This window comes from Danaus plexippus, assembly GCF_018135715.1.
Source record: "Danaus plexippus chromosome 13 unlocalized genomic scaffold, MEX_DaPlex mxdp_15, whole genome shotgun sequence".
NCBI lineage: Eukaryota > Metazoa > Arthropoda > Insecta > Lepidoptera > Nymphalidae > Danaus > Danaus plexippus.
The window spans coordinates 5,742,405-5,760,398 of NW_026869849.1; the positions used below are offsets into that span (position 1 = coordinate 5,742,405).

Consider the following 17,994-nt stretch of genomic DNA (forward strand, 5'->3'; position numbering starts at 1 on the left):
GCCTCATTTTATTCATAAGTTTATTAACTTATGCCTTATTAATTTCTAAACAATAATTGATAATTATTGTTTTGCTTTACTCTGAAGCATGTCGTAGCTGCCTTTCTTATTCATTTATTCATAAGTTTTAAGTAAGTTAGGGGAATAGATAAAACCCCGAATGTATATAGGTTTATTGGCTTCAGCAGGTATTGGTCAGAGTCCGGCTTTATGTGTGTTTTAATATTGATGCAATGACTGCGTCACTGGAATAAAATTCACAATTTATAGCATCGTAAAATTTTACATGAATCTTTATTTGTATGGTTTCTTCCAGTAAATCGTTTATTTCTTATTTTCAAGATGATTGGAGGTGATAGAAATGTTAGCAGCATAACAATTCCTTCGAGTCGTAGGACTTATAATATTCAAATTATATGCAGTAGGTACATATGAAGGTGAAACAAAATTAGAAAAACGGGCGTCAAGTTTAAAGTTGGACATATCTAACGACGTTGATACAAACATGAAGGCACAAATCCACAAAAAATATCGATTTGGATGTTAATTTTTAAATTTTATTTCACTTTCACCGTGGCTTATTAGATATTACCTAAAACGAAAGTTAGAAAAGATCGGAAAGAAAAAGAAAACGTCACTGAAACAACTAATAGTGATCATATGAAAATATCAAAATGTTTTTTTTATTGTATTTTACTTAAATTAAACCAAATTTTAATTATCAATCGTCAATAAATTATTTAAAATATGACAGAGGCTTTATTTGAAATATCAAAACATTTTTTAAACCATAATCCTAATTACTTAACTTTAAAATGATTTCATTCTTGACAAAGACCTAATAATACGAAAATAAATAGTTAATTTTTTTTTTCTTAAGTCAATATTTTATCATCGACTTAAATGTAAAGTTGACATGACTTTAAATTAATTTCTCTATGGATATGATTTCATGTGACATCGTAAACAATTATAATAATAAATATATATTTGCTTTGGTCTTAAAGGAAAACAGATCATACTTTTTCCAGTTCTAAGTATATATTTAAATTATATAAAGTATATTTTTTGTTCATTCGCGGAAAGTATCATATCTGCCTTGCGCTAGTTATAACTGTGGTACAAGGTACAGACATTTAATATTATACAATATACAGTTTAAATGTTATGGAATCGCTCATACGAGTACATTTGAGTGTTCTAATAATAAAAACAGTAAAAGAAAAAGAAAAAGAAAATGAAATGGGGGAAAGGAAAAGAAAATGAAAAAAAACAGTGAAAAAAAAACAAGCAGTCAAAAAAATAAAGGTAAATACAAAATGATGATTTCTTTAATTCTAACCCTGTGTGAATGTATGTGTGTGCAGCTGTAAATGCCTTTGCTTGTGCATATGAGTGTGTGCATATCAGCACAGTGCATGCGTGTATGTGTTAGTCTCTATAGTAGTCATTGAATTATGCGTAGGGGTTGTTTCATCATCATCATCAGCCTATCGGAAGCCCACTGCTGAGCATAAGCCTCTTCTCGCATGGAGAAGGTTTGAGCATTAATCGCCACATCGCTCAAGACGGGTTGGCGATTTCAAACTTATAATTTGATATTATAAGTCCAGGTTTCCTCACGATGTTTTCCTTCACCGTCCGTCAGTGGCGTCTAAATACTGTTAGAAGGAGTTGTTTTGGTTCTTAATAATTAATTCTTTATAATGTTTAAGTATTCATATAACTTTCTTATGTAATTCTTAACAGTTATAGGGCAGTTATTTTTAACTCATCGATTTTGTTGTTAAAGTAAGGGCCAATGAAATCAAGTTTTGTGCTGAACGTGATTATGCATTGCGTGTGGTTATAACGCATCCTGTGGTTTCAATGTACATTAAGCACTTAAATTATTTATTTAAAACATTAAATATTTTTTTTGTTTCCTTTGTTTACAGTATCCCTTAACCAATCTTCCACAATTTAGCATCTTTTTTGTTACATTAAATAAGAAATCGAATTGAACGAATCCAATATTTCAATGTGAGGTCAAATCTAATATAATAAGGTTAAGTGTAAACTTAAGTAGTCATGATACTCCATTAAATACATAATGTAATTGTACTTATCAAATAGGAATCAGACACTTAAATCTCAACTGAGGAAGGTTCATTTTGGTTTGGAAATAATATTATTGTAATTATTTATGAATAAGAATTTTTTTTATATGCCAATATGTTTTTCACTTATCCCAAAAAAAAGAATTTTTTTGGTATTATATATATATATATATATTGTGTGTGTGTGTGTGTAAATACAATTTGATTGGTAAATTCAAGATATAAAGTAGAATTTTATAAATTATTATTCAGGAGAGGAGAAGGGAGGGAGGAGGAGGGAGGAGGAGAGAGGAGTATTCGTTGACATGTAAACACAAAAACTACGAGTAATTAGCTTATTTGCTTATCTAGCATATGTGAAGTACACAAACGTCTTTATTTCTAAGTTATTATAGACAACTGTAAGTACTCCAAATCCTTTACAAACTTTTTTGCATGCCGAGCTCGAGACTGGAGATAGCGCAGTATATGAAAATGAGTTTCTTTTGGACACATACGATGAAAATGGCTGAAATAGTTGAGCTACATACACGACCGTCATGTCTTACTTTCCTGACTGTAAAACGCGCTAGTGCTGATTTGACACGCGAGTTAAAAGATGGGGATTCCACTCGCTCTTTATGTTGTTGAAACTAAGAAATTTGTTGAATGATTTGTTTTAGATAACTTAGCTGTATGGTTCATCATAACGAAGATTTTATTAAACATTAACTTTCCAAAATCATTAATAAATAATAAACAATAAACTAAATTAAAAACTTAATTTTAATCAATAAATACCCTAGCATATATATGGAGACATCCCCGACACATCAGCTTTATCCCAATGATTTTTAATTCCGGTTCATATTTTATTTTAAAAATCAATAATGACCAAGTTGAAAATTTTTGACGATTTAAATTTCAAGCACAATATACATAAATATATATAAATTTTAAGTAGTTACTACACATTCTTTATTAGGTTATTAAATTAAAAAACAGCTACAAATCCAACATACGCTTTATTTTACAAATTCTATATCAACTAACATTACGCATTTTATACAGGAGACATTGCATTATTTACAGAAATTTTAACATCAATTTTACGTAAATATATAAGGCACATTAACGTCTTAAACCAACGAGAACTATTATTACGTTTATAGTTATAAACATTACTAATGGAAAAAAAGTTAGGAATTAATCTTTTTTACATATAGACTTTTTAGTTTGCCACATTTATTTGAATTTCAAGCTACAGGTAGTATTTCAATATATATATTTTCCAACATAAAAAAAACTTCACGATAATCATACCTTTCGGCATATACTGATAAAATAAATTTCAAACAAAAATATATTATTTTCCCTAATACCGTCTTATATACAACTAAAAACAGCCTCTCAGTATTCCATTATAATGTACACTAAAATATTACATAGAGTACGATAATAATACAACTCACGCGTTAATTAAAATTTTTGTTACATTTGTATGGAAATTTATCGATACATTCAAACTACTGGCACATAAATTTTTACTTTATTGGTATGGAACCTCTTTGCTGTTTGAGCAATAAAAGGTGTTATATACTAAAATCTTTACAAACTTACACTAACATATCGAACTGGCAGTTTACTATGTAAAAGTTTAAAATCACAAACTGGAATGTATTGAATATTGTCAAAAGGTAAACCATTAAAATATTACGACTAATAAAAGAACAAAAAACAGAGCATCTGAAAAATCAGTGACTTACGTCATAAAATAAAAAAGTTAAGTGACATAGTTATAGAAAGAAATATATGTAAATATCTGTAGTGCTTCAATATGAAATATAATAAATTATTATATATATATGTGATGCAATAATTGACAAACGAAAAAAGTTATACTCCAATAACCTTATATTGACTTGGTGTTCCGCAGGGTTCTCTGTTGGAACCCTTTAATTTTATCATATATGATAACGGTAAGCAATTAAAAAATTTTAAATTTTCCTATGAAAATAATTAAATTTAATTATTCTATGAACTCCAAAAAATAATACAATATATTAAAAAAAATATATATACACAAACAAAAATCAGTCATTTGAAAATATTAAAAATATAAGCAATCAATCATAGAGAATATCTTAAGAACTCACCTTTACAAAATTAATTACTTATAAGTGATGTGATATTTTATTGTTGGAATACTTAACTACATTACTTCATGTATATATTCTTCACTAGAACGATTTACTAACTAAGATATGAAAATTACGATAACCTATACCGAAACTAGATCATCACACCAACGTGATCCATAAAAATACAATAAGGTAATAAAATTCAATTAATACAAAGATATATGCATCGAGATATGTACAGTAAACATTAAATTCTAGCTCCTATAATACTTCATACTGAATACTATTACGATCTTGATACAAATGAAAATCATGTAAGGGATGGATAAAATTTATTTATATGAGAAGAAGTTAAAAATTAACAGAAATTAAAATTCCATAAAACCTAACTAAATAGATTAGGCCGAGATGAAGTATACTAAAGGAACAAAAAAAAAACGGACTCCTCTAACAGTTCAACGTCGGTAGAATTTTCATTAATTACATCAACGCACGTAGACTCTGAAGCACGTGTTCAACATATAACACTCTCACAATAACTGTCTTTCAGTCCGTTCATATGAACAGTACTTCGTCATAGGCCTCCGGCTACTCAGCCGTCAGTTCGGGACTGAGTCTGTCAGCATTAAAGTTTTCCATATTCCACTGTTGCCTATTCTCCCTTTCGTTGCACGTTTCCATTACAATCTTGTCCTTCTTCCGCGATATCGCCATACATTTTTCACTAGAGCCGTGTTTTATTAGCTTCGTCTGTAACAATTTTAAGTAACTTTGGGTTAACGGAACTATAGAGCAACCATCAGTTTGCTAATTAGGAATTATTCTGATGATTACTTGGCTACCATCAACTCTTACAAAAATGAAAAATCATTGGTTGTAATACTTTTACCAAGTTCATTAAGAATGTTTCTCTTCATCTATAAAATAAATGATAGTAAGTAACATATTGTAGACGTACTCGTGGAGGTATTTGATAAAAATCAAACCCCAGAAAGATGAAAGTTAAAAGTTAATATAAAGTTTTTTTTGTCATAAACAAATTGATATAAAAGAAAGAAGACGATTGAAAAAACATTAAATTTAATGTTTTTAAAATTGTATACTCACAGTGGGGTCATACAGCCATAATTGATTACCCTTGGCCCCATGACAGGGGTACAAAACAACATCGTGACCCGAATAGTCGAGGCAAGTCTCATCGCGACGGATCTCGCCATTCTTCGAATACATCCAGTACTGAAATAATTTGTTAATCGTTCTGACATCAGTTGCAATAAAATATATAACATTTTCTTCAATTTATTTTGGGTAAACAAATTAAAACGTTTTTCCTCATGAATTATTTTTTCATACCCTTAATTCAAAACTGAAGACCAATCAGGAGTATCACAAAATTGATTTAAATTTAATATATGAAAAATAAAATTTAGGATAATAATATGATATTTGATATTGATAGAAAATTTAACGCAATACATAAATATAAGTTAATAATAACAATCTAAGATGTTATCTAAAGCTTAAATACTAATAAATATATATGGCGGCAGTACCAAGAATTGATAATCTTTACACATGATATAGGAATAAATTCAATGATGTACGTTAAAAGAAGTACCAAATGAGTTTTCCCTGTAGGCATTCTTGCGTGACCAGTCCTATAATGAAGAATATAAATCTATATTGTTAATGTAACACCTGAACATGTTATAAAAATTATTCCGTTATGTAATGGCAAAAAAAAAATTTGTATTAGTAGAGCAGACATTATAAAATACAAACCCTGCTAAAATAAATTAAAAAAAAGTCACCAACACGAGCAGCTTAATTGATTAGTAATGGTAATCTGTTTATTATACGATAAAACTACTGATGCTGATGAATAGTAAAGACAAAGAAAAAGCGAAAGCAGATCTCTAGTACGACAAACCTGATTGCCATATTCTCCATGACAAGGCCAAGGGTTGACTGGCTTCTTCATGTCTTCTGGTCCAGCAGCCGAGTCCACGCACATATCCGAAGAGGGATTCGCGATCTAATGCCATCCATAATTTAAAAAGGTGCAAGCAAGCGTGCTGGTGACATTATCACTCGAATAGTATCAAGCGACAATGTGGATGGTGAATGATAATGATTAAACAACAGACTTATTCATCATAATAGAATAAGTTTTTTTTTTTACCAAAACCCACGCACAAACGGACACTTTCAGTTTATAGATATACCTGACTGCCCCCAGCGCCATGACACCTGTGTATCATTATAACAACTTCATTCGACGCCTCTTCAGAATCACCAACAATACAACGTCCATATAGCACGTTGCGAATCTAACGCCATGACAAAAACTAATGAATAGGTCTAATATCAGATTTCGTGCAATGAAGAGAAAAGAGTGCAAAAAGGGAAAACATCGGTACAATTTTCATTAAAACAACGTGGTACTGCCGCAACGATGTTAAATAACAGGGGACCTGATTTCCTCCTTGCCGATGACACGGGTATAGTCCTACTGGCTTATGATGATCGGACTTCCGCGTCGGAGAGTCCAGACATGTCCTTTCGAAGCCGATATTTCGAATCTGTATAATTTTGAAGCACAACATATAAACCATAAAAATGTTTGCACTCTTATAATTTAGAATAAATTACTGAAGTCCTATCTACAATAACCTGTAACGGTCAAGGAACATTATCTTAATTTTTGTCTGATATGATATATTATATACAAACCTCTCCGTGGGCTACGGATTCTCCCGGTATGAACAGTTCTGGGTAAATGTTCTTTAAGTACCAATCGAATGATTTACACTTAAGTTTTTCTCTTAATTCCTTCCTACCACTAATATCACCGTAATCACCCTTGTCGTTGCCAACCCGCTGATAATAATATTTTGAATAATCGTCCAACCACACCTGAAAAATTATTTGATGTTTAAGGACCCATTAATGTCTTGATATTTTTTTTTTATAATAAAACATACTTCAGCTAATCGGACGGAATTTTTCTTGAGAACATTAACTCCGGTCCTCCACTTGTATGGCGATCGTTTTCTAAATATATGACCGACATGCGAGCAAGGAACTATTTCGAGAGTGCCACCGCACATCCACGTTTTGAATGACAGTTCCAAATTCTCTCCACCCCATATGTCAAATCCACTGTCGTAAGTTCCAAGTCTTTCAAAAAACTCTTTATCTATAGCAAAGAGACCACCAGCCATAGTTGGAGACCATACTGGTTCAGCGGTATGTTTGTGTCGAGCTCGCTCCCTTGCGGGTACCGGGTGCCAATTGAATTGTAGATTCCAATCAAAACCACCAACGTTTACTGAAGTTGAATCTCGGTAGTGATACTCGAGTGTATTGTCGTCAATTACGTCGATAACAGGACACACTACATTTGTTTTGTTGCGAGCAATTCTATCTAAAAGTGGTTCTAGCCAACCTGTAAAATTTATCTGAATGATGTTTGTGTTTTTATTAAAGCTTAACATTTAAGATGCGCAATTAATAAATGTTAAGCTTTCACAAGTTTCATTAATAATTTTGATATGTCATCAAAAACCATTAATATATCTGTCCTAGCATTTATCACCTCTTTTATATGTAAAATATGTTGGGTGGAAAAAATAAATAAGAAACTCAGTTATGAATGGTACCATAAAAATAAAGGAAGTCGTCTGGTCAGTTATTATGATAAAGTCTTTGATCCTCTCGTATTTCAAATATCTCGATGATTGTATCACTTACCCTCAGTACATTCGCAATGGCTATCGAGATATGTTAGTACTGGTGCTGTGACGTACTTAGCACCTAGCAGCCTCGCTCTAATGAGACCCTCGCGTTGAGTTGCTCTCACTATCCTAACCTTCGGCAACGAGGACATATAATCATCGAGTTGTTGCATCAAGTGTGCTGTAATCAAATACAAATAAACCTTTTTTTTGCTTGGTTTTTTCTTCAAATTAGAATGATGACCACTGCATCATGCATTCACTGTTTAATAATTCATATCATCCTTTTAACTAGCAGTGATTAGTATGTAGGACCAAATTATATACTATGGATGCTGACAGTAATTATAGTTTAAGTATGTGATTAGCCCTCCTTTAGACTACACGACAGTTTATGCAAATTCCGATGCAAAAACGATTTGATATCGATCGATTAATAACAAGTCTAAACTGTCAAGTGACAAAAGTTAGTAATATGTAGCAATCCTTATTCTGCCTAAGAAGAGAAAATGGCGTATTTACTCACGCATATCAGAAAAGTCGTCGACGAGAATAATCTCTTTTATTAAATGTGCAGGAGATCTGTCTATAACTGAATGAACAGTTCTGAGAAGCACTGACCACGCCTCATTGTGAAAACATATAACAACAGATGTTTGCGGAAGATCTTCTAAGTAGCGACCAGGTTGCTTACACCTAAATATAAAAAATAAAATGAAATTAGAGAAACATTTTCATATAAATGAGTTGATATATAGTATTATGAGTTTCATATAAAATTTGTAATCTTTCGATTACACCTTCGTAGAATTTTATAATAAGGAAAGAGAATTCATACAGTACAATATAAGTTTATACAGAATATAATAGAATTCCGAGTAAATTAAAAAAATAACAAAGGTGCTATATAATATGACTATATTATAACAAGTTTATTTAGACGTTTTGTAATGATACCGACAAACTATAAGGCTATTGTGTTACATTAATTTTGTTAATTTCTAATTAAGTAATGAAAGTGAGCACTATAGAAATGAAATCCAAACAAATTAGAAAGATGTCTATAAATCAATTTCGCAAATCATTCTTACCACTCGTCCCTAGGGTCGGGTAGTGTCCGTCTAATCGATATTAAGTCGCTGGCGTACTGATTGAAGGCGTTTTTTTTCCATCCCTCGGACACCGCTAGTTTTGCATCCTCACTCATATTAGATGGCAGAACGACTGGTTTTCCCAGTTCGCCTGGTGCGTTGTCCGAACCAGGAGCAGCAATTACTCCTAACCCTGTTGGAGATGTAACATTTTCTTCTTTTTTTTGCAAAAGCACAAGTCCTTACTTTTATTCTAGACTATTTACATTACACAGAAAATTCATGGGTACCATATCATACAACGTGTTTATTCAATGCTATTTTATACAGAAGCTATGTAATGATATATTTACTTATACATATGAGTGATGCTCAAGTGATCTTCATATTAGGGGTTATTTGTGTGAAAGCCTATTTCTAGCCCAGATCTCACTCGGAAATCCGATGTGGGCACGTACATCCGATATGTTTGAAATAGGGCTACACTGCTAATGCCTGCTATTAATAATACATACTTAGGTCGTGGGAACCTAGCCCATTAGATTGCGTTTTAAAACGAGTTGTCAATCATCATCGTAGTCTGACCGGAAACTTAAGGTATGAAAATTCCTACTAAAATCATATTCACTATAAAACACGGTTTTCTTTTGCCACAATAACCCACTATGTTTCTTTTTATACAGTCACTGTTTATGCGAATACTTTACAAGTAAAGCTCAGAGTAGAAGATACAGTACAAACAAAGCAAAAGCATTTAGTTATTACCTTCGTTCCCCGCGATCCGACCCATCCAATTGACTCGAGCTGTGGTGGATAAAGGAATATTATCATGCATAATATCTACATATACATCAGCAAAACATAACATATTTAAAGTCACAAAACAATAAAAAACAGACATTTTATATATGCTCTGTGTACACATAGAAACATTTACGTGGACTTTTATTTAACTACTTTTTTTAGAGTTAACACATTTGTAGAAACAAAAAGTTTTGAGTGTCTTGATAAGAAATTTACAAGGAAACTTCGTTTGAAATAAGGAACAAACAAATTGGATGTGAAGGTTCAAATTTGTATAGTATAAAGCTCTTGGGATAGTTGCGTCTGAATCTAAAACGTATTCTCTTATTAGCATTTCTATTGCATTGGATAGCAGAGACAATGGCTCAAGAATTTCTCAGTACTTCCGACGATACAAGTGAGGTCTAGAGTTAATTTTGATTTAGTGAGGTTAGAAATTCATCATAATGGAATAAATTTAGTTAGATAGTGAAAGAGATAAAACTTTTGGTAGTAATAAAATAACAGAAATGGTAATGCAAAATGGCAATGTTATGATTCCGAATGTAAGTGATGTTTTGATATCTACGAGTACATAACGTATAGCATGCATGTGTAAGTAGCGGGAGTTAGTTGAATTCATATTTGAACAATTAAAATTAATTCTTCCGACAGCTATAATTTGTATGCAATACAAATAGCCTCCTATCCGACTAAACTAATTCATTATACATGCAATAAAACCAAATAAAATATTATTCTTACCGTCAGACAAGTTGTTGCTATATGGATCACTTTTCTTTTTCGTTGAAGTGGGCTTTGCCATTTTAAGAGGTTTAGCTTCTGCGTCTTCATATTCAATATTGGGTGCTCCGATAGCATTTCGCGTACCACCATTAGTAGTCAATAAAGCAATCATAAACCAGAGGGCAGTCAAAATTAGAACAGCTTTTAATATCCACGTTCTTCTTCTAAGAAAGAACATGCTGTAGTATTTCATATTGGCTATATTTCTCTTGACTATTTTATCTCCAATTTATTTTTTATTATTAAATTTTCACTTATTCTTCAATGTATGAACGCCTTTTTTAAATAAAGCTATTTATAATAGGAAATATTTAAAATAAATTTTGAGCAAATTATTTACTATCTATAATCACAAATAGATGACTAGCATCAACAAAGGAAATATGTTCACGTTGCTTGATATTGATATATTAAGGATATGTTTGGTGATATGATTATATTTGAATATATTTTACATTCTTTGCTACATACAATTACTAGGCTACAACTTAGCCTAGCTGTAACATCGCAATGTTAATTTCTTTCTAGTTTTCTGACTCATGACTAATTTTCTTCAAGTGTAAAGTCAGTGGTAGATTCATTTAAAACGACCTGAAACAGAAAATGAGACTATAAATATCTGTACTGAAAATATTTTAAAATTATCCAACTCAAGTAAATGTCTTTTTAAAAACGCGTACTGAACTATCTTGATTGAATTTCCATTGCCATGGAATCAAAAACGCAGTTAAAAAAGTTGTAATCAATATATTTTAACACGCTATCTTTGTAAGCAACAATTCATGCAGGTATCTTAAATTTTTCGTGGAATTGACGCAAAAGGTACGTGATTGTATTGTATTGTATTAATTCAGTCGTTAATTTCGTTCTCGTATATTGAAATTGCTCATTCGATAAACAATTTCAATATATAAATAAATTAATGGCTTTTTACGACATATAAGAATGATTCTAGCGGTTACGCATTCATGTTTAATATTTTATATACATTATATAATACCATTAATAACAATGAAAGTAAAGTACTAAATGCGAGTTTTCGCAATTAAATACTTAGCGTAAAGTGTTTGATATTATAAAATCTATTATAAATAAATGTTTCGTTTTAAACGTATTTTATCGCATGAACATATTCACTTCAGTTAAGATCTAAGATACGAATGATTAATAATTTTACGTACCACTTTTCTTATCAGACAACTGAAATGGCTCCAATAAAGAATCTGAAATAAAACAAAAACCTGATTTTAGAATATACGCTGTTGTATATAACAAATACAAGGTTGAGGGTGAACAATTCAATACGATTCCTACACCCAGGATACAGCAATAAATTTGATGGAATCTATACATTTCGGTTTCGAAAGCAAACGTAAATAACGTTTTATCGATGACCTTAATATCCAAACAATCGGTTTAGTACTTAAAAATAATATATAACACATGTATATATATAACATATGTATACGAAAGGATTTAATATATACTTATGAATTATCAGGAGTTTAACGACCAATAAATATAATATTGTTGTCTTGTTATCCAAAATTATATAACCTTGATTTATAAATAACTATCATTAAACACATTTAGGGTGAAACAAAACCAATTAGGTTTTTTTTAAATCTGAATCAAAAATAAAATGACTAGAAGTGACAACTTAATACGTTTCTTCAAAATGGAAAAGCCTCACTGAAATAAAAATATAATTTTATATCTAATAATGTATCTAAGTAATGTTCCGTCGAAAAATGTGATATAGACGTAAAAAGGATAGGATGAAACATTCTCAGGTATCAAAAATGTGAAATAAACAAATCCTTACGTCTAGCGAAATGCCAACTAAACGTCTGGCATTTATTTTATTGTTGAAAATGATTCAATATCAAAAGCGAATAGTAAAATGCGTTTCTGCTTTTTGCGGACTCCGAGCTGCTCAACGTCTATTTGAAACTAAAAAGACATTCTAAGTCCTAATAAAATGAATTTTAAAATATTTATTTGAATGACAATTACGTAATCTTTAATTAAAACAAATGAATTTTAATTCAATATCATTCACTAACTAATCGCTAATATACTGTATTTGGCTTTAAACATTATTTATTTATTACATTTTTTTATATCTAACCCAATATATATAACCTGGATCAATACCATCAATTGTTGTTAAAATGAGTAAGTACTAGATCATTAAATATTAAAAAAATCTATGTTTTTCATGCTTCATTACAACAATTTCACGAACACATAATACATATATATGTACGTACATATAGGTACATTGACAGACATTCATTTGCATTTTTTAAACACTGGAGAAGTTAATTTGTTATTACTCCGCCTTGTTTCTTATAGAACAAATATTTGTGGACACATTCTAAAACGTTATATAATTAAACTGTAAAAACAGAAAAATCTATTTCTCTTAAAATTTTATAAAAAATAACAGCATTTTTAGCTTCAAATTTTATTAAAACAATACAAAATGAGTCTTCGGGGATGTAATTTAAATTTCAACCGCGCGAGAAAGTCACAATGAAGTTGAGAAAACTTTGGTCTCTTGATATTATTGTGAAGTACCTACACTTTTATTTTTTTCATCAACTCACTGTAAAGTTATATAGTTAGCAATTATCAGGGAAAGTAATAAAAAATACCAAAAAAAATAATAATAATTTTCAACAAATACTATAAATTCAATAGACCTAACGGAATAAACACGTGAAATAAGACTGATAACTAACTTGGTTGATATAACCATCTGTCTCTATTAACTAACACCGAGAACTGTTCAAGTCTGTTAAATGATTCCAATATTCTATACAAAAGTATATATATAATATCGTGTGCTATATTTAATTCTCCTTAGCGGGAACAGACATCTTGACACACAATAGTATAAGTAGCATCCTACATTTATAACAAGAAATTCCCCACGTAATTTGCTGGGCCGTTCTGAATTATTTAATTCCATTACCTACTTTGAGGGTTATCGATTACTGGTAATCCGATTAATTATTGCTATTTATTATTATTTTTTTTAGTATCGTGAAACTTATATACTATTCATATGGATTCTGTTGAATTAATACATTATATATTAATTAAGTGAGAATAGGACATTATTTAGATGATACTGGTATTATGAAATAAAGAACAGTAATTGTAACAGTGGATCACGATAATCCTTACAATTGATAGCTCAATGTGATAATTGTGTTCACATACATATATACGTATATTTATATGTGCATAAGGACATTGTGTATATCACATAGCTTAGATTGCGACATAGGTGGTATCAAAGGTCACTGACCGTCCCCCTTCCCTATAGAGAAATCTGCTAATGACATTTGTGAGGTATTATATCCACTAGGCCGTGTTTAACTTAACGCATAATTTTAATCATACATACGTGAAAACAGCATTCCATTAGTTAAGGTCAGCTTGATATTCTTTTCAACTAGCCCGATAAAATAATTAATTAGTTCGTTATTTGATTTCTACATCACCGTTGACAAGACTATAAAAAAATCGTCACAATAAGGCAATGTTTAATCATAATCATTGTTCTTTATGACGAGTGTACACTCTCACCGATTAAGAAACAATTAATTTGAAATATATAAAATCATTTCTTTCAAATTCTATTTTTAAATAACAAACAATTGCATATTTAATAAATAAATAAAAATTTATATATTTATTAATGATGCGTTTCGCTTATTATTTACTTCGTCTATATAAACGTGCATACATATGTAGTAAAGATTTTATGACATTGTAAACATATAATCGAAATATGTTAGTTTCATATCTTATTCGCTTAGGACCAAAGAAATATTATAAATAGCCGGTGCATAAATAACCACATTTTTAATCTATTTTAATAATCTTGACACTTCCCTTTTTTTTAACGTTATCGCTAGTTACTTTCAATGAGATTAAAGTGTCATAACCACACAATGCATTTTCTTTCGCATTCGTAATACTGTGAGGTAATAATTTTCCGGTTCAAATAGAAATTCTCACGTTCGTATTCAAACAAATCTACAATATTAAATAACAGTAAGCAAAAGAAAGAAATTCAAGTTTTAATTTAATTGCATATAATCAATTTATGTAATACATTTCTGTTAAAGGAATAATGAACTTTATTCCTTAGTTTTTACCGCATCATCTACAGTGTCAAACGTTTTATTGTTTGTCTTGTCCTACTTAGTTTACTGGAGGTATTTCAGGAGCATTGGTTACAAAGTGAAAGCGTGTAGGATTAAACAAACAGTTCTTACATGAGGTTTTTCCTTTTCTATGGCGCGGTGTACTGTGCAAGTTTTATGTGATTTGCATTATTTGTTTTTAAAAGCATGTTAAGAACAAATCTTATTTTTAAAAGCAAACCAGTTCCAATCTTCCATAAAAATTTAGCGGACATGAAGATTAAGTCTTAGCTAAGTGACGTCATTTTTGATATAATATGGCGCACGTGGAGGGTATTTTAATTTATTTAAGTAAACAATTCTTAGAGCCGTCAAAGCTTTCATTATCAATATTAAAGGGTAACGTAAAAACTTTTTTTTTTTTAAAACAAGACAAGATAGTCTGTCCTCATCTCTGGCTTTTAAACATCAGTGGCTCCTGTGATGGGGGGATTCAACCGTTTAATGAGTCTACAACCACGTCCGACGAATCGCAGCCGCTCGTTTGCGTGACGTAATTGAACCGAAACATTCCAAAAAAACGTAATGATGGAGATACATGGACCGAAAGGACGAAAAGTTTAATTGGTCGAGAATTTCTTTCTTAATGTCTAAATGTCGTATATACAAATAGTTCTTGCGGATTATATCTACCATTTTTTTTATCCATTTTGATATTTAACCATTACAAATATATAAATAAATATATAAAATTTATGAAAAGGCAGTAAACTCAAAAATCAATACGGGCAAGTATACTATTCATAATATATTTATAATATTCATAATAACAAGGCGTAATCTCCTATTTCAAGTCTGTTAACAAACATGAACCTATCAATAACAACCAAGGAATCCTTGAAACTAAATATAAATGTTAAGGTCAAACTTCATGTAAAGTTAAGGAATATGAAATAAATATAAACACTCTTAAACTTTCTCAAATTGTTTCATTTTTGTTGGGTATATTAAATTGCAGGAAAAGTCTGTAATCTATACACACAAACACACACACACACACACACACACACACACACACATATATATATATATAAACAATGAGGTAAATTATTGACAGTTAAGTATATCAGCTGATTTATTTTCAAGCCGTTTAAACTACAATGATAATTAACTGTAACTCAATACACCTATCTAATCAAATTGTTAGAGACAATTATAAAAATAGTTTATAATATTATAAGGTGTTTTAAATAAAATTTAAATCCCATAAACATATTGTATTTCCTCTTGAACAACAAACAAAGACTGTTTATAAATTCTTAAACCTCCTGTATATTCCATTCACAGAAAGTTACTTCTACTTTATGTATACGAGGACATGTGACCATTTTATGAATTGGAGCTCACCGTGAGCGTGACGTTGATCTTTTGAATCTTGAAATATGACTACGCAAATCTAGTTCTTATAGCATTACGATAAGGGCTGCACTTGTATGTTCACATTGTGACGTTAGCCTATCGTATGTATCCAGTGACACAATTTATGCATTCTGCGGTTTAACTGCAGTTCTCAGTAAAAATGTTTTCATTTTAAGCTTATATACGACTTTGAAAGAGTTCCTGTTTATTTTTATGCTATATAAATATAAAAAATAATATATTTATGCACAAAATACAAATGTGAAAAAAACTATACAAAAATTTTCATTAATCCCTATGCAGGTACCCTTATTGGAAATAAAGTCCAAAACATAAGAAATTACAGAGTCATTTAAATTTTAGCCTACAACTACAAAAGTTCTTTGAAATAATAATTAATTATTTATCTATACTTTGAACTTGGTAATCAACACAAAAACTACATAAATTAGTACAAGATAATACTTTTTACTGTATAAATCACCGCAGGCGTTACTAACATGTTACATTAAGAACAGACAAAAACATCACTATCAACATTTATACATTGTGTATCCTTCTATTGAGAAGAGTAAATAAAACGAATGTCATTAAGGTACCTTTAGACCGTCACTGATAAACCTTAAAGGACCAGTGCATTCTCAAAACACATTTATTTAGGATGGGTATATACGTCGGACCAATGGCGATAACTTACAAATATTTGTACAAAATCTGAAAATAGCGATGTATTCCGAGACGCTATTGTCGGGTAGAGTGGATTTGTAAGAGAATATTCTATCGAATAAGTTAAATATAAAGACGACTTGTGATCTCTTCCTAAATATAAATAAACCGTTTCTACTATACGAACATTATATCAAAGTAATAGAATGAAATCAAAGCATATAACCAACTGTATGATTTTATAAAGTCACGTCAGTTATAAGATGAGATCACTTAAGGTAAACGATATTAAAAATAATCTCCTCAGTATTCAATCCTAATAGATGATCATTAAAACAATTACAAAAGTAAATGGAACAAAACAATAACCACACAATATTCTTATAAATGTAGAATATAGTTTTAATTCATTGAATTATGTATATAAGACGTGTTTTATTTTATAAAATTAACTCATGTAAGTTATACTAGTATCTTAAGGTCGTATTACTTTTCATCTTTTATTACGCTATCCCTTTCATTAGCCGTCAAGGAACTTTTGTACGAGTACTTAAACGCATATATTTTTAAAAAACTTAAAATTTTTAACTCCCAAGTAAATAGTCATAATATACTTCATATCCAAAGTGTGAATCTATAAATGACAATGCACATTAGAAATCAAATGAATTTGAGAGATTTTCTCATTATATTTTAAGTATATGATGAATAATTAAAAACAAAAAAAGACGAATCTAATATCACATTCTCTTGACTCAGAGAATTCTTGTTTTTGACAAAGTTATATAAATACAGGACACAGATAATTCAAAATCTAGGTATCTCTAAAAGTTTCTGTAAAAAGTATTTAATTGAATTCCGATAAATTAACGTAGCTTTATAGTAATAAAATTATTATTTATTTTTATATTCACCAAAATTGAAAGAGCGTTACGTACGAATTACGTTAAAAAAAAATCATCGGTATTTTTTTTAATTTCCGTCTAGTTTTGATATCTAGATTCAATTAAGAAACAAGGAACAGTCATCAAATCACACCGAAATAGAATTTTATTATACGTCAATCTTTAAACTCAATTATTCAATGTATTTCCATCTAAATGATAGCG

The 17,994-nt window shown here is 30.2% G+C and overlaps 1 protein-coding gene across 8 annotated transcripts in view; it reads right to left on the minus strand.

Annotated features, from left to right (window-relative positions):
- Positions 1-3,084: 3,084 nt before the first annotated feature.
- The window catches only part of LOC116769946 (putative polypeptide N-acetylgalactosaminyltransferase 9), a 100,067-nt gene continuing 85,157 nt past the window's right edge, over positions 3,085-17,994 (minus strand). For 4 of the 8 annotated variants that reach the window (XM_061527677.1, XM_061527675.1, XM_032661174.2 and 1 more), the window contains 11 exons: positions 11,819-11,860; positions 10,596-11,228; positions 9,813-9,851; positions 9,048-9,240; positions 8,483-8,652; positions 7,973-8,137; positions 7,204-7,667; positions 6,953-7,135; positions 6,694-6,801; positions 5,327-5,455; positions 3,085-4,969 (listed from right to left, as the gene is read on the minus strand). In XM_061527677.1, the coding sequence (XP_061383661.1) occupies positions 4,808-4,969; positions 5,327-5,455; positions 6,694-6,801; positions 6,953-7,135; positions 7,204-7,667; positions 7,973-8,137; positions 8,483-8,652; positions 9,048-9,240; positions 9,813-9,851; positions 10,596-10,830 (1,848 nt within the window). In that variant the 5' untranslated portion in view covers positions 10,831-11,228; positions 11,819-11,860 and the 3' untranslated portion in view covers positions 3,085-4,807. Of the gene's footprint in view, positions 4,970-5,326; positions 5,456-6,149; positions 6,255-6,444; positions 6,550-6,693; positions 6,802-6,952; positions 7,136-7,203; positions 7,668-7,972; positions 8,138-8,482; positions 8,653-9,047; positions 9,241-9,812; positions 9,852-10,595; positions 11,229-11,818; positions 11,861-17,994 lie in introns of all 8 variants that reach the window. The other 4 variants (XM_061527678.1, XM_032661175.2, XM_061527676.1 and 1 more) reach the window with 4 other exon arrangements.